This window comes from Haliaeetus albicilla, chromosome 6, assembly GCF_947461875.1.
Source record: "Haliaeetus albicilla chromosome 6, bHalAlb1.1, whole genome shotgun sequence".
NCBI classification, from domain to species: domain Eukaryota; kingdom Metazoa; phylum Chordata; class Aves; order Accipitriformes; family Accipitridae; genus Haliaeetus; species Haliaeetus albicilla.
The window spans coordinates 17,059,717-17,077,908 of record NC_091488.1 but is presented as its reverse complement, the minus strand read 5'-3'; the positions used below and the strand labels follow the sequence as shown (position 1 = coordinate 17,077,908).

General features: G+C 41.9%; 1 protein-coding gene across 1 annotated transcript; it reads right to left on the bottom strand.

The window, feature by feature from the left end:
* Positions 1-748: 748 nt before the first annotated feature.
* EPCIP (exosomal polycystin 1 interacting protein) lies at positions 749-15,621 on the bottom strand. Its single transcript, XM_069785226.1, has 2 exons — positions 15,419-15,621; positions 749-3,403 (listed from the first exon to the last, which is right to left on the bottom strand). The coding sequence occupies exon 2, from the start codon at positions 3,331-3,333 to the stop codon at positions 2,659-2,661; it is 675 nt and encodes a 224-aa protein (XP_069641327.1). The 5' UTR covers positions 3,334-3,403; positions 15,419-15,621; the 3' UTR covers positions 749-2,658.
* Positions 15,622-18,192: the final 2,571 nt, after the last annotated feature.

The window sequence follows — 18,192 nt, the reverse complement described above, 5'->3', positions numbered from 1 at the left end:
AGATCACTGCAATATTGGTGCTGTGGATTTCTGCTGCGCGTGTAATTGAGGTTTTTTTTCCTGATTCCAGGAAAATCTCTGCAGTGCTTACTTCGGCACAGAAATAAAAGGTCTTTTACGTCAGCCTTATTAAGAACACTACAGTGGCAAAAGTAATTGGAACTGTAACTTGCAGTGTTAGAAAGCCCATGGATTTATTAATCTCATGGCTCTTCCCAACAAGGCCAGAATACATACATTCTCAGTTACTGCTGCAGGTGTGAATTTTGAACAGTAACAGCAGCCAACCACTGCTGTCATGGCAATGTGGAAGTACTCTGTTATTTAGCACATTTTTTACTAGAGGGCAGCAGAGCCTCAGTGAATTTGCTGAAGATCATTTGGGTTTGATTTTCCCAGATTTTAAAGACGGTTGGTAACATTTAGAAGTCAATATATTTGTGTGTGCCAGCTCTTTTTTTTTTTTTTTTTTAACAACACTATCCTGTGCAGGATAAGTGATTAGCCAGTTTGTGAAGGCAAGGTTAGTACTTTTGCACAGACAGTTGGAGCGTGGGATTCCTGGGCAGACAATATGAATTATTTGCCTGTGTCTGTAATACATTCCAGGCATGTAATGTGCTCAGAACATTCCCCCACCCTCCCACCCCGCTGCCAATCTCTCTCAGCCCAGCTCCAGCTCCTAACCATTTTGTAACCTGTCACACAATCGTGAGAGGTATCACTAGAAATATTTGTGATTTGGGGAGAAGGTTTATGGTTTATTGCCAAAGTGCTGACAAAGGAAACGATGTCTTTACAACAGCTGATTTAATAGTTCTCTGGTTGAGTTAAATCCAGTTCAATCCCCAGCCTTCAAACACCTGTGTGCTTAAATCTGTTAATTTGCAATTGCAAATAGACTCCATTAATTCAATAGTTACCACATTGTTGATTTCAGTGGGAAGCTCACAGTAATGGAAGTATGGATTTAAGTATTCTGAAAAATTAAGTTTTGCTTCGTAGCAAAACTGCTCCATCATTGATTACAGTTACAGAAAAAGTCTTTCTTTAAAGTTGTTGAAGTAAATTCATTGGTTCCTTAGAATCTTGATAGCCATTCTCCTCAGCACACATATTTTATCCCAGTTTCATGTAATTCTCCGCTGGCAATGCAAGACTGTTAGGAGCTGCTATTCCAAAGCCTTTATTGTACTATGTGGATGGATCCTGGGCTGAATCATATCTCATAGCATGCAAATCCTGCAGACATGGGCAAGGAGCAGACTCTGGGCTATATAAATAGTCCTGACATACGTTTTCCAGGGGATAACAATCTTTCTCCCACAACGTGTCTGAAAATTGTTTGCTACATCTCTGCCAGAAGCCTAGCCTCCCTTATGAGACAAGAGTCGTTGGATGGGGTCTTTCTTCTTTCTCATAGGGGAGAACATGAGCAGAGCTTGCCATTATCACAAAAGATGAAGTCAAGTTCCTGGCATTTGGGGAAATTGCAGGCATTGGCACGCCCAACATGCAAGAGACAGGCCTTTCCCTGGGAAAAACGTCTTTGTGAGCGTGGTGTCTCACTTGTCAGGTGGCCTCTTGGCCGGTACTTTCCCATGATGTGTGCCATGGCTTGGCAGAGAACACAGCTTCCTGGTCATCCCCCAAACACACCTTCAGTTGCGCGCTGAGGTTGGAGGCTGCCTGCATAGCCTGTGCCTGCTTTCGTAAGAGGCTGTGTCACCCAGCCCAAGCAGAGGGTTCCCAGCTCTGACCAAGTGCCAAGAGCAAGGACAACTCAGCACCCCCAGTTTGAGTAACCTGTAACCACCTTGCACCCCTTGAACCTGACAGCAATGGACTGTACTGACAGGGGCACAGCCAGTAGATGGAGGGAAGGGATTATTCCCCTTGTCCTGGCACTTACTAGACTGCATACAGAGTACTGCATGCAGTTTTGCCCCCCCGCAGTGCAAGAAGGATATGGATCAGCTGAAGTGGTCCAGTGGAGAACCACCAAGATGGTCAGGGGCTGGGGCATGTAAGGGTGAGAAAAGTGTGACGGAACTGGGCTTGCTCAGCCTGGAGAAGGGAAGACTGGGGTTAAGACATGGAAAAAAGTTTCCCCATGAGGACAAGCAGGCAGTGGAGCAGGTTGCCCAATGAGGTTGTGCAGGCTCTGTGCTTGAGGGTTTTCGCGACCTGACTGCAGAAAACCCTGAGGGGCCTGGTCTGATCCCAGAGGTGGCCCTGCTTGGGCAGGGGGTTGGACTGGAGACTTCCCGAGCTCCCATCTAACCTGAGTGATTCTCTGGGAGGCTCAGGTTCTTCTACAGCTGGACATACATGGTTATGTCTTCTTCTGTCTGAGGCACAACCTTAAAACAAAATTTATTTGCAGATCTCAATTCTCTAGCTTACAATATATAAAAAGAATTTGTACCTATGCTTTCTAAAACAGTCATTTCACATTTTCTTTGTTCTTTAAGAAAGCATTTACTGAATTAGTCTGATGAGTCTGTCTTACTTTAAACCCCTCCTTGTAGAGTGCTATCACAGTCAGAACTGTCCATCCCATAACAGCTCCTCCTGGCCACACCAAACAAACTTAAAGAAGTCCTATCTCTCTCTCAGCAGTTTGCTGTGCCTCTGACTACTTTACTATTAAATAACTCAGTAAATGAATGTTACAACATAGCTCTTGTTATCTGATGTTGAGAAAACATCGGAGTACAGCAGGCTGGGGAAATGCTCCATGATACTAGAGACGTCTTCCACACTGTACGACTTCAGCAAAGAATATCCATTGAAAAGCGAGGTATCCAGAAAAGAAATATATACAAGCATTTGCCTGTCTTTGTTGTGCACCGCAAGTGAGTTTTCTTTTTCATTGCTGCTGCTGCTGTAGATGGTTACACTCTGCTCTGGAAATCGTCCCTTGACTTTTTTTACCCGGAGCTTTCGAAGTCCCCAAATAGCCAAGTATTCTGTTGGGAGAGGAGCGGTGCCACAGAAGGACAGCTTCAGATCCCACACCCTTGTGAAGTTGAGAAGCATCTCCAGCACGGAGGTGTCTGTGAACCAAATGGTCAGGTGGCTATTGTAGGTAGTTTTTTCCATGGTAGAAGGCAGCACGGTTTTGCAATTGCACATCAAGTTTGCCAGGCAGTAATCACAATCACGGATATCTGCTGAGCAGCTGCAGTTGCGAATTGTGTTTTCCTTGGTGAAAATTAGCGTATGGTTCTTCTGACTTCTTACAAAACTGCCAGTGATGTGTATGCCAAGGAAGCCAGCCAAAATGAGAGCCAGCCAAAAGGAGAGAGCAGGGAAGGCTATTGGCTTCATTAGTACTGGTGCCAAGCTGCCAAGCGTCTCCTCCTTTTACTCAGCGAATTATATCACTCGGCTTTACCTACTGAGGAAAAACAATTTATTATACTAAAGACCACTCAACAGTTAATATTACTTTGGTTCTCCCACTCATTATCTGTCTCATCTCTTTAGAACCATATTGCAGTTTTGCAGGTTGCCCTGCATTAGAGGGGAAGCACAGCTACACTGATTCAGAAAAATGAACTGTGACACGTGTCTTCTTTCATGATTCTTCTTTCACTCCTCTTTTGCTCTAAATGGTTTCAGCTGCTTATGGGACAGGTTGGATACCTTCTTCTCTATCGAGGCAGCTCCTTTGCCTGCCCTATGTGAAGGTAAGGGCAGGAGTCCTCCTACTCCTTTCTCATTTCTGCTTTCTCTTTGTCTGCTTCCCAACAGATAGAGGTGACAAATGACCCTGCTCCCCACTTCTCTGAGTGAGGCAGTCTGAGAAGGGCTAAAGACGAGCATTTTGTTTTACACCTGAATTGCTAAGTAAGGGTTGTGATAACCTTCCCTTTAAACTGAGTGTGGGATATACTGGGCAAAGGGAAAAATGAAAAGGTGGTTAAAGGCAGAAGCACTGCTGGCTGCAGCACATACCCTTCTGAGCTATGTGGCATGCTGATAAAACCTGCTTTTGATCCATGTGAAGCTACGTCTGCTCCAGCCTTAACCTGTAAGTTTTGGGGACCAAGGACCATCTCTGACCATGCTCTGCACAGCAACTAGCATAGGATAGATCCTGGCTTTGTTGGTTGCTCTACCCCACTTCATTTACGCCAGCAAAGCAAAGTAGCAACTCCACCCATGCTCATGACAATGGAGCAAGTTTCCATCCCAGCCATGCTCCACTTCAAATGGTCCGGAGCATGTTTGGTGGGGACTCTTGGATTATCGGCTATTAGCCCTTTAGTTTTCAGCACAGCATTGGTTCTTACCAGGAGCATCTGGGTTCTCCTGGCATCTTATTAGATGATGGTATGAGCAATGATGCAGAATGTAATTTCTCAAAACAAATTACTTGTAATTTAATGTTGGAAAGTTTGTCTGATTTGACTGTAATTGTTTTGAAGCAGCAAGAGACATTAGAGCCAAATTTTGACCAAAGGTGAAGGCAGCAGTAGGGCATGCACTGGGCAGAATTTGGTCCTTAGCATATGAAAACATTGATCCATGTCCAGAATGCATGTCTCCAGCACCTCAGAAAACATGGCAATACACCTACAGTTTTGGAGAAACATACCAAATAAACAGGAAAATAATGGTATTTATAATAAAAACACAAATGGTTTTTGTCTGTTATTCATCTTCCATCATTAGACAGTGGAATCTTCTGCTATAAACTTCATGGTCATTTAACAGACAATTAAAGGAAAGTGTTTTTAGGAGCACACTAAAGTTCTCTTAGTCACTAGCACTATCATATGCATGGTAGTTTACCAGGTATGTGATTTAGATCTAAATGTTTTAAGCTCAATTCCTGCTGAAAATTCAATTGAGAGTGTTCTTTGACTAATACTAAATTCTAAAAACCCACAAAACTGCATCTTGACAAAATAGTTTGTGTCCTACTTTCCACATTTCTCACTTACAGAGGATATAGTCCTCTAGTCCACCTTTTTTTCTTCAGTTTGTTCTCATGCCAGTGAATCTGTAGAAACTGTGATGGTTCACAAATGACCAGGACTTTGCCATTCATGGGAAAAGGAAGAAAAGCAAAAGTCACGTGCACATGGGAGAAAAATCTGCACATAAGAAATGGTGGACTCTGGGCCAGACATTACCACCAGATCCTTTCAAGGAATGAGATCTTTAGCTTGTTATAGACAGTTGCATGAAAACATCAGCGCATTGCTTAACAGCAGTTGAAAAGTAATTAAATCCTTAAGATGTAATAGGAAAATGATGTAAAAAAAGAGACAGTGCTGTTGAGCTACTGCATACATCACTTGCTTGCTGGCACTTGCCTGTTGTGTGCAGTTCAGATCCCACCATTTCGGAAAGGATACCACAGGACTAGACTTCAGAGAAGAGCAACAAGAGTGACAAGATGTGGAAGGGCTTCCCTTTAAGTGAGATGGGACTAGGTAAGGTAGGAGTCTAGGTGGGAAAAGAGATGGTTGAGCAGGATATGGTGGTGACCTATAACAGCACAAATGACATGGAGATGGTGGGTAGAGATCAGTTTTTCACGGCTTCTTCCAAGAACAAGAGCAAGACATCTCAAATAAAACCACTAGGGTCACAGCTGACTTGATCCTTAGCAAAGGATGTTGGGGGTGCAAAATTTTTCACAAACTCAAGGCAGGACTGGATAAGTTCAGTGAGGAGAAGTCCACTGTGGTTATCATGTACAGGTGGGAGTTAGAAATGCAGAAGTGCCGAGTGTTCAATGAAAATCTTTTACTTAGTTCAAACTCATATTGTTAACATTGTCTAGGGATTCTTCTTACCTCCAAAACAGATAAACTCAAGTAATTTAATTGAGTTGTGAAACAGTGGTGATATTACAGATTTCTCATTTATCACAACTGTTAGCCATGGTTAAGGGCTGAGAAAATAAGCACAGTATGGAGGTCTAGTAATAGGATTTTCATTGTGATGCATGATTAGATGCTTAGATACTAGAGACCAAATTAATCTAGCAGTAATGATACCAGAACAGCTACAGCTTGGATGAGTCTGACCTCTGAAGTTAAACATTAGCTAACAGCTGGACTGGTATTTCTGGTATGTTCCGCAACATGGATTAAATATTTGATTTAAGCATTAAAATGACTGTATCCTTCATTTAAGAAAACATCATACTAAATTCAGGGAGTACATACAGAATTAAATCATGTTTGAGTCAGTTTGCGTACATTTACGCTATATAGGTCTTGTATAAGAATGGCCATAATCTTGTCAGAGCAAAGATCCATCTAGGCAAGTAGCCATGTCCATGTGCAGCTGTAAGAGGGTGTGTATGAGAGATTTCGAATAGGACAAGAACATGTGATACTTACTGCTGTAACTTTCTTTGCCTCCAACTATTTTCAGCACAGGGCCTTCTGTAGCCAGGTGTGGTGCATCAAAAGGGGTGATACTGCTTTTACCACATAACATGTGAGGACTTAATAGTCATAAAACATTAGAATAAAATACTTCGATGCAGCCTCATTAGTTTTACCTCTTGATTCCTTTTAATATTTTTTTCACTACCTGAAGAGTGGAGAACCTTTAGTTCTCTACTATCTTGCAGCCAACCAGAGAAAATTCTTGGTTTAGCTTAGCTGATAGCATTTGGACTCCGTCCATCAAAATCCAAACACAATTCTAAATCTTGACATTCCAGGAAATGTTATCTCCCTAAATACTTGCTATCCTCCTCTGCTCCCTGCAACACAGAAACATTCCTATCAAATCAGTTCTCAGCATTTAGTTTTTGTGTGGCTTTAGTGAGTGATATGCAAGCAGTGAAATATATGTTGCAGGTTGTCTGTCTGTGAAGTGTCAAAGTCACCTGCAATGCACCTTTACCTAAGCTACCAATTATCTACAGGAAAATGTGCATTATGTGGCTCTTAATCAAATTAATTTGCTGTCTGCACTGGTTAAGACTTGGAAAAAAGTTGGCTTTAATTTTTAGGGGTGGGGGGAACTGCCCCTTGCAAGGAAGAAGCAAGCTAAAGCATAGATAAAACTTAACGGCACTAGCTTGATGACTCTGAGTTGTATCTTTTTGAATTATTACTGCTGTCAAGGCACTGTTAGAAGGGAGGGGGTCACAACTTAGCAAGGGGTTCTTTTCACTAAAAGTCTGGGGAGGGGTCTTTAGCTTGTCTTCCCCAGGAGTGGCTCAAAAGAGTCTGAGTTTCAGTAAGGAAGATGAAGAAGAATGTGAAGCAAAATTCACAGACGTGGCAGTTGAGGGACAAGACTTTGCCGGGGTAGAAGATGTGGGGAAAAGAAAGAGGCTCAAAAGAGAGCATGTGTCTGAAAAACGTGGCCAGGGCCTGAATGTATGCACCTGCAGGATGACGCCTTGTTATTATGAAGCAAAATAGTTGAGGTGATCTAAGTTTAATCACTGAAAGGACTGAAACACAGAATTGTTAATGTTTGGGTTTTTTTGTTTTTTTTGTTTGGTTTTTTTTTTTTGTAATTTGGTTTGTGGATGTCATGGTGAGCTACACAAAGAATAAACCCTCTGTCTCTCAGGAAGTACTTTTGAAGTTGCAAAAGCTAACAGAGTTATTTTCAAAAATCTTCCTCTTTGCAGAAATTCCTTATATTTTGGATTGCTTGTAATGCAAAGATGCCTTCAGTAGGGCTCTTGGAGACACACAAAAGCTCTTTGTTGTAATATTACCATTAAGCTGAAAGAAAATACGGGTGATTATCTTGCCTATTGTGGGTCTGTGTTCTCTATCATCTCCAAATTTACAAAGAAGGATGGAGTATCTTCAGAAAACTAGAAAATTTGGGCTGTGGGATGCATCTTTATACCATGATCTCTCTCTAAGCGTTACCCGCTCCCCTTAACAGAGATAATTTATCCTTTGAGCTCACTGAATTATTTTTAGATATAACCTATAGAAACCCAAAGAATGCACCAGATCGTGCTAAATGTCAAGAATTTCCATACAATTTTCTAGGGAAGCTTGGTGAGTATGCCTTCTTCTCTTCCCTAATTTTCAAATCAAGCTTAGCTAGACTTCCAGTATAATCAGTACATATTCAGAGACTAAGCAACAGTCTCATCATATGCATTTAATATGCATGTGTTCAGCTAGTTCTGCAGCCTTCTTCCTTGATTATGGATAGGAGACAGAATTTCAGTGATAAAACAACCCAACAGACTCGGTCTATGTCTTACTCTTCTACTATGCTACCAACTTTGGCAAAAGGAGGCTTATCATACAGTTATGGAAAAAACATCTATGAGTGTTGTTTCTACTTAAAACTTTAAAAATCTATAGCTATTTAAAGACTCATCCACCTGACACAATGGATTTTACAACTTGTTTCTATAAGCCATTTGACATTTCCTTGCATAATATAGCATAGCAGGTATAACAGTCCTGTAAAAATCATATAAGCATTTTTCAGCTTTCCAGTTTATACTAGCAGATTGCTGAAATCAAGAAATGAGAATGGTATTTCAAACCTGCACTTGGCAAATTATCTGAATGGTCTTCCCTCACAGATGGGTAACCAAAACCTACCTGCTTTTATGTATCTGTTCTGGTGCAAAGAATAAGTCCCTTGTCTACAGAAGCTCAAGCTAAGAAGGAGCTTCTGCATTTTATTTCCTTATAATTGTTCAGTTCAGCTGTTTTAGACAGTCATTCTTGTCCAACCTTATACCCAATGTTCATCAGTCCTTGAAAGGGGCTGTAGTAATAAAAATGGTAACACATTTTCATACCAGAAGTGATTGAACTTTTTCATTAACCAGTTGCAGTGAGCTGATTGATAAATACATTTTGATTAAAATACAGAATGGTTCTGTAGCCTAAACATGGTATGCACTGGAGGAATCTTGTGCTATTGCTGAGGGTTTGGTTTAAACTTTTGAGTAAAAGAATCTAGAGCTCTACGAGGCTGCAAGATGACCTCCAGCAGAATTAATACCACCTTGGGTTCATCTCTTTGTCCAATGCAGCAAAGAAATAATTTGTCCAAAGAGATGGTGGTTTATTCTAACAACATGGTTTCTTCATGGTATTATTTCTAACAATGTCCCAAACAACCATGTTTCAAATGAGTGTCATAGGTGGGATGTAATAACATGCCCTTCCCCCAACTGCACTGATACTTTTTCTAAGTTGTTCTTATACAGTCAGCTAACAATTAAACAGTGTTTTGAAATTATGTGCTGTGATCGCTACGTTTCCTTTTATCAGTTACTGGTCAGTTTTGTTACAGCTGCAACCTTCAACAAATCCACACCCTGCATAGGTAAATTGGAGGTAAAGCCTACTTTCCTTCCCTTTCCATCTTTACATAGTCCAGTTTTGGAAATATAATTAGGAGATGAAAAAACAGCAGGCGAGTAAACTAGTAGATAAATAGCTGCTGAGTCATACCCCCCACACCACCTTGCTGTCCAGAGTCACAGTGTGGGAAACATTTAGTGTTTGAGAATGAAGAGAAAAATTAAATCAGTGTATGGGAACAACGCAGTGTCTTGAATAATAATTCAAATGTATCACCCCAGAGGTCTTTTATTATGTCTGCTTTTACTTATGCCTGGGTAAGCAGTCACCCAACTTCACTGAGCAGATGTAGAGTACCACTACCCCATAGGAATTACTGATGGTTGATCCAGATCTTCTCCAAACAGCTGAGAGTGTTTCCCCAGTGGTTATCTGCCAGTTACAGCATTAAAACACTTCAGAAATGTTTTGAAGTGTGGATTTTGGTTTCTATGAATTGAAGAGATACCTCAGTTCAGTTATCAGAAGGCAAAGATTCAGCAATTACAAAAAGAGTACTGATAGAAACTCTGGCACTGCAAGGGCTTTCTGGGAAGTGGGGAGGTGGAAGTGGCTATGTTCAAGACCAAGAGATTCTTAGTTGGCCTGAAGATGTTAATCATCAAGAAGGCTTTGGTGATTGGTATCATCTTCTTGATTTTCCTTTGGCATTTAAGCTTCCTGAAGTCCAAAGCCAGCATCCAGTTTTCCTTGTAGGCTCCATTAGAAAAGTCTTCCTCAACACTGAGGGGAAGCTCTTGCATCACACCAAGTTGGAGGACTTTTTGTTATAGCCAGATCTGTTTAGCTGAATACTTGGAGAACAGGGAAGAAAGGTCAGCTCTAAGCACCAAGAGCAACTCTGTAACAACTAAATAAGTCTATAGTAAAGCATGTCTAGGAGTACCTGGACACAGTACTTAAACCCCAGAGCACAGACTCAGCAGACAAGGTGGACTCAGGTGGACAAGGAGGAATCCACAGCAGCCTGTATGGTGGAACAAGGAGGTAGCTGTAGGTGAAAGAGGCAGCTGTAGAGAGAAGAAGGGGGAAAGGTGGTGATAAGGGCCTGGGTGGAGGAGAGGCAAGCGCAGCCCAGAGATGGGATGGAGAAGTGAAGGAGAAGGAAGGAGTAGGAAGCCTTCCTCAACAAATCAGGAAGCTCTTTAACAGGGCAGAACATACAGAAAGAGTACAAAACTGATGTCCCGGGGCAGGTTTTTTTGCTAACTTTACAAGCGTGTCTTGATAGAAAGTAAAAGAAAACGAACAACATTTCTCTGGAAGAGCCACCCATTCTGTTTCTGCTTTGGCTTCTGATTTGTGTGGTTTCTATCCAATCCAATATTTGTTGTTCAGTATTGAGTTGTTCCTTCCTTGCAAAAACTGGGGAAAAACTAGATCCCAGCAGCTGCCTCGAAGTCCCTCCAGCCTGCAGTGCTGGCCTGGGGAGGGGTAAGGCAGCCACCGCTTTGGAGCTGGGATCTCTGTGACAGAGAGGGGAGAGAAGCTGCATTCTTTGCTTAGCAGCAAAAAAAAATCCTAATGATTTTAGGGGAATTTTACTTGCTTCCAGTAGCAATAACCTGCTTCTGAAAAAACAATTCTGAGTGATCTAAATCTAGCAAATCACTTGTTCATTTTTGTCCTGTGTGGGGGGCCCTTTCAAGTGAAAATCGGACTAGACATAGATACCACAAGAAAATGATTCCGGTTTGATTGCTTCAACCATGCATGTTTTTAGATGTGTATCCTCTTTCCAGCATTGAAATCCCTGTTTTATTACATGTTATCCCAAAAGTTTTCTGGCACAAAATTCCATCCCCGCTCCTTTTTCTTTGCAGATTTTGATAGCTAAAGGAGATTTTCAACGCTTATTTAGTAATAGTGTCATTTCATGTTTCTGAATTTGCTTTGATCATTCCACCTTTTTTTTTTTGCTAATTGCAGATCTGTGTATTAAGAAAACTGCAAAAAAGCAATAAAAAGCCTTTGACTGTTGTGTGAGAATGCTACTGTCTCAAGCAAAGTTAATCCTATTCAATGGAAGTCCCAAGCCTATACAATTAATTTCTTCACAGGGTGCTTTCTTCCATTCTCTATTCAGAAAAAAACCTAATTAAAACCCCTCATTGATCACTTGTGTTAACATGTGCCTATGTGAAAATGCTGTATTAAGCAAAGAGGAGCTTAAATCCATATAGTCTTGTGCAGCTTGAGTAATGTACACAGGATGAATACCAAAACCCCCCAATTTAGATCAAAATAGCGTGAAAGGCTGGACAACACCAAAAGCATTTAGAAGAACTATGAAGACTGCCTCTTTCTTTTCCTGTTTGCATGCAGGTATGGGAGGGATGTTTAAAAAGATACACTGCATTTCAGAGAGAAGGTGGCAGCAAGGAGGTAGGTACAGCAGCTTAACTGGGCTGATCTCACTGGGGCAGAGGCATTACTCACCTGCCGTGCAGAAACCTCGAAAGGGAGGCAGGGGGAACAGGGGCGCAGACAGGCTCCTGTTACTCTAAGGAGCATGGCATGCCCCAGGCTTGCCTTCATCTGTGTGCTCTTTCGGTGATATTTAATACTGGTCTAACCTGTAAAATGTTTGTTGAATAAGTGTTTTTTAAAGACTGCACAGGGCTACCATTGGGTGGCTGTGCTGTGTTCACATCATGACTAATTGGAGGTTTTTGAAATGCAATTTCTTTGGCATTTGAAAGAGTAAACTGAACTCTTCTTTTTTTTTTTTTTCTCAAAGATAATGCTAATAAATTTGCTTGAAAGCCTCTCGGATCTTCTGGAAAAAAACTTGTCTTGTTAAATCATAACTGAAAAGAATAACATCTCTGGTTTGCAGAAAGGTATGCACATGAGAAAGGGTAAGGTTAGCTTTTAACATCTACTGAACTACACAAGTGTTAAAAGGCAAGATTACAAGAAAATGTAAAGAGTTATGTAAAATGCAAAGAGTCAGTCCCTTAATAAGTCTAGTCTGAGTCTTCACTGCAGAGTAGCTACATTATTTGACCAGAAAGCCCTAGGGAGGCTCAGGCCTTGAGAGAAACAAAGTGCTGGATTTGACCTTTTCACTCCGTGGGAGTTTTAGGAGTTCCCGAAGTGGGCTGATGGCAGAGAGAGAGGTATTTTGTTTTCTGTCTCTTTGTTTAAACAATTACCTTATTTATTTAGCTATTCCGCAGATAAGTGTAGAAAAATAACTTTGTGATAAAAGCTGACGTTCTACAGACTTCCAAGATGCAGTGTGATCTGTGCTTGTTGTCAATAACTTGAAAACTGTATTTGCATTTGCTTGTGCAACAAAAGCCTGGACTACTGTCATTAGGCTGAGCAGCCAGTGCTGTAGCAGTGGTGTTGTCAAGTGCAGTGGAACAGATTCCTTCCCAGCAATGATAAAAATGCAAGATAAAATAGGCAATTCTGTCGCATTGAACTTGAACAACACACAGACCCTTGAAAATATTTGCGTATGGGTATTTTGGTATTCAGTGTACACAGACTCTGGGACAGACGATTCGTCTAAAAACAACTCTGCAAAATTGTCAAGCCTGTCCATCCCATGCAAAACTTCTGTCCATACTGGAAGCAGAAGTTACAGCAGGGGAGGTTGTGACATGTAACTGCAGGGAGGCAGATTAATAGGAGAAGACTCAAGGGAAAGGAGGAAGCCTTGTCCTCCCAAAGAATTGGGAGTGGTGATACCTCCCTTTTTCCCTGGATGAAGGTCACCCTCGGCAGATCACAGCTTGATTATTCTCAGCCCTGAGAGAGTAGAAAGGATGCATGTGTAAGGCCTTCATTTTCATGCCCCACTTCACACGTGCGGTCTGCACTTTTCCTAATAAAGATGAGTGGCAGGATTTGCTTTGCTAGCCTGAAGGTGTGCACACAGTACATGCTGTCCAGGAAGGCTGACACACACCGATCTGGGTATTCACCTTTGAATTGCACCAGAATAAGCATTTACATAAATGAAAAGTGAGAAGAAAGTGGTATAAAGCTTTACCAGCTCAGGAGGAGAGCACTGTTCTGCACAGCTTTACAAAGCAGCGGCCCAGCAAACATACCTTACACACTCAAGCACCATAGGCAGGATTTGTCATTGCACCTGTGTAACCGAATTGAAATCAGTGGTATAAATCTGATCTAACGAAATGGAAAATCGGAATTTTATTTCTAGCAGTGCCATTATGGCAGTGTGTCTCCATCCTTCCTGTTAGTACAACCTATGACTACAAGTCCCAGTTTTCTGTCCAGTGGTTATGAAGTGCTTTAAGAGTCTCAAAGGGAAGTCATTACAGAAAAATAAGTTTCCTCCTGTTACTATCTAACCAGGAAGCTATTCCAGCCTGTTGACTGTTTGATATTTCTCTGCAGTGCCTTCTGTAGCTTTCAAAAACCAGAAGCACTAGCAGCTTGAACTCTTGTCCTGATGCTTATGAGAGAGCCCTGTACCAAAAAGGGGTCAGGAATACAAAACTGTGCCCTGGCTTTGTATTAAAGAGAAACCTGAGAGTACACAGTTATATGTTATCTGTGAAAAGATCTTACTTCTACTCTAAATTATAGATTAGTGCTTTTCAGTAACTTCCTTGTTCACTTCTTGCCTTCCAATAGGCTAATTTTATCTATTTTTGTAGAAGAGAAGCCTTAGCAAATACAATTTCCTTCAGTACCGGTGCTGACTCTGAATGCACTGAATGTATGTAAGCTACAACGTTTGGGGGGTTGTGCTTGTTGTGATTTAAAGTCTGAGTGTTCATAAAAAAAAAAAAAAGTGTATAAGTGTCTGCACATGCATAAAGCATGAATTTGTATGCTCACGAATGCACAAGTGCATCACATTTTCATACAACAAGTACTTTTGTAATTGTAAGGTATGCACAATCAAATCCCTGTTTATTCATTTGTCCTCAGAAAGGGACACCTTCTGCGAAATCAGGTGTCCAAAGGATGGGTGGTCAGCACTGCCTGAAAACCAAAGTTATTCTTGGTGGCTCAAGCTGAGTTCTTAAACACTGGGGTACTAAAATTAAATTCAAAACCACTTTTTAAAATTCTCATTTTTTTATGTCAAACCAACTACTGCCTGGAGCATGGGTACTTAAACTGAGTGAACTTTAGGAAAGAAAGCTTGACTGCATTTTTTTTTATTATTTCCCAGTGCCCTTTCTAACCTGACCTGGACAAAAGTTCAAGTTAAGCGTTACACTAAATTAAAGATTTGCCAAGCCCAAAACATAATGCTTACTTCATGAATGAAAATGTATAAAAAGTGTACTTTAACACTTCGTTTTCTATTGTTCAAATCCTAAATTAAGAAAAAAAGATGTAAGAGGAGAAAGCTACATGATAGAAAGCTGTTAAGAAATGTTAATGACCACTAAGCAGGTGGAGACTGAAACTCTGGAGCAGGGCTTCCTGGTGTCAGGTATCTCGGCTCCCGTTCCCTCACTCGGATAGTGGATGTTGTCATTGCTATTGAGACTCCAGAGCTATACAGAGATGGTGTATTTACATTGTTTCGTCCTTACTGTATCGGTGGCTTGATTTATAAATTAAATGGCAGAATAAAACACAGGTAAATTAAATGGCAGAATAAAACCCAGGTCCTAGCTGCTCTTTCCCTGATCCTCCTCTTCCAGTGTTCTTCTCAAGGCAGTTTTAACTGAATAAAATAACTCAATTCCTGTCAGCTGGAATAATTCCCACCGACACTTCCACCACCTTTAAAGACTTGCCTAAAGAAGTATTTGCAAAATGGAGCAAAATCATTCCACTGTTCTTTGTGGTTATTATTCATAGAGCTATTAATTATTACCTAAGGCATACAGATACAGCGTATAAACAGTTGCAACACATGAAAGACAAACTTTGCAGAATCTGTTATTTTACCGTGATTACAAAACAACAAATATGGAAAAAAAACCCCAAACCTGCCAGGAACAGAGTTACTGGCAAGGAAATAATTGTGCTGGAAGAGAAACAGCCTCATTCATAAAAATATAAGCTATTAAAAGTTCCTCTGCTATTTATCCCCACCTTTTAGAGCCAAAACAAAGACAGCGACTTACTCTTTCTCCAAATGCCAGCGGACGGGTTCGTCACTGCCCGGCTTCCCGCTTGGCCGAGCTTGCCGAGGCAGGGATGCTCGGCTGCAGCTGGGAGCGGGGTCAGCCTGCGGGGCAGGCAACAGTGCCTCCTCTCCCACTCGCTGCTGCTCTTTTATGTTTTCGTGGGCCAGCAACCCATACCGTTCCCCTGACAACCGGGAGAGCGGTCCAAGTTCTACCCCTATCATTAACGCCGCTGTGGCAGGATCCCTACCTGTCTTTGTGACCTCAGCTCGCACGTCATCGGGTGTGCCGTCGTACACGAAGGGCTCTCCTGGAAACGCTCAGAGGTGACCGATGGCCTCCCCGCTTGCTCTAGGAGGGGAGCTGGGATGTAGCCAAGCGGTGGGAGCCGGTGACCCGTGTTCGCGGGGGATGGCCAGCCTGGTGCGCAGGGAGGGAGAGGGGACCTCCGGCGTGATGTCCTCCCCTCCCAGCACTGCGCTGGCCCTTCACCTGGGGAGCACCCATGACCATTCCCATGGGACAGATTCTGCTCTGCCCGCTTTCTGGGGACTTGGTGTGTAGGTTAAAACAGAAAAAACCCAGGTCCGGTTTGAAAGCCTGCTTGCCCAACTGGAAGGACTAACTGGAAATTTTCAGTCACAACTTAGCAGAGCCACAACGTGGCTGTCAACCGTGGCTCAAGTGCTGCAGATGCTTCTCCATGATGCAGCATGGAAAACAACATCTTTGTGGCATGTTTTACAATGCTGTTACTGCAGGAGAGTACCTACCAAAAGCTAGAATCTCTACAGCTATCTTCATTCTAACTAGCCTGAATAACCAGTGGGATTATTTGTAAGGACAGGCCAGTCATAAGCACCTTCACAAGGAAATGCAGTAGGAACATCCTAAAAAAAACATGAGGCACCATGCTGCAGGGCAAAGTTACTCTAGCAGGGCACCTGTGGGGCATGAAGAGTAAGAATTGCTGTGATTCAAATGAAAATATATTTGCTGCTTTTTCAGAAACAACATCTGGCCTTTACATGCCTAACAGCCCTCTGGGAACTGCAGATGCTGTTACCTCAGTAAGGGCATTTGGCCAAAGCCAGGAGTTAGAGTGTCATTTAGGTGCAATTCAGAGAAGTATTTGGGCATTTTATCATCACTGAAACCAATGGAAGTCAGACACTAAAATGCTGCTGTGATTCAAGCCCTACCTACTCATTTATGAGACGTATTGCGTATGCAAATGTAAAGGAAAAAATCCAACCAATTATACTATAAATATTTCAGGCAAGCTGTCTAATTTTTGAATTTGGGATTTGTGACTGTATTTTTTTTCCTGGAAGAGCTGGTGCATGAGAGAATTCAGTCCCCTCTCACCCTTATTCAGACTTGAAGGAGCAGTATTTTGCACTCTGCCCATCAGAAGTCTATGAGATGCCTGAATTCCCAAGATACCCCTTCAGCTCCTGAAGGAGAAGTGCTCTGGGGAACCCTGTTTTGTAATAAATGCATGGGCTGTGCATCAGGCAAATATGAGGAGCACACAGGATCTGTTCGCTAGAGTTGTTAATGTTACACAATAAGAGACACTTTCCCTTACTTACATCACGTAGTGGCAAATTTGACTCTGTATACACTTACCAGAAATTCTACTGTATTTCAGGATAAACTCCAGTTTTTTACTTTTTGCCCTTCTTGGATGTGTCTAATAGGAGAAGACCTTCATTCCCTCTTTGCTCCAAACCATCCTTAGCTTTAGGGCTAACACCAAGTGCCTTTATTTCTGGTAATTTCAGTCTTCCTTTGGGTCTATTGGGTGTTGTCAAATAATTTAAGAAAGGGTCAGGCTGGCAGCCAGCTCAATAGGCAAGCTATGGAAACTGAGTGAACCTGGGTTTGACATCTGTATGCACCTTCACTCTAAGGGTGTGTTACCAACAGGTTTGGAGCAACTCTGAATTAACATCCTCAAAAGAGAGCATTATTTGCCCTTCTCATTCAACAGCACAAAGCATGAAAGAAGGGTAAACCAATAAAGAGTCTTCTCTTAACCAGACTGTAATCTTTTCTTGCAAAATATCATCTGGCACAAGCAATATAGAAGAAAATGATAGGTTGTTAAGGCTGGCTCATCCTTTTTTTGTGCAGGGCTGAGCTATCCCTGGGGCAAATGGAGGGTTTGAAGTTGAGTTACTGCCAGCTTCTTGCTCTTCCACCTTGACACACGACATTGCTTGCTTATGTTGCTACTGCCATGTTGTGGCACAAGGAAAGAAAGGTCCTTCTGTTGATGTGCCTCACTGTGAAAATATAAGATGCTGTCAATTGTAAAAACATGGTTTATTAAAGGTTATTAGATTTTCCCCTATGCTTATGGTTTGTTGCTTTGTTATACACTACAAAATGTGCGTGCCATTCATGCTAACTGTGAAATATGGGGGGGGGGGGGGGGGGGTGTCTGCTCTAGTGATTTCTAAAAAAGTTTTATATTGCAATGTCCAAGAGTTTGATGTTCAAGAAAAACAGGATGAGACCCACAGTCATACAAGTGATTTCCTCTTGCTGCTGAGAACTTGCGGGCAATGTGTTTATTAGACATCACTTGCATAGAGGTTGATATTGCAACTTCACATTATGGGTGGGAGCAATGGGAAGCCCTGGTCAGGACTCATTTGTCTCTCACACATTTATGTCTGCACACATGATTTTTGACATTTTGAAAAAGCTTGCTCCTCTTCTTCACACACAGCTTTTCACATGCAGGTGATAAGGTACAGAGC

Bases quoted from the DNA above. Each gene is read 5' to 3' on its own strand.
- EPCIP (XM_069785226.1), bottom strand. From the start codon at position 3,333: ATGAAGCCAATAGCCTTCCCTGCTCTCTCCTTTTGGCTGGCTCTCATT.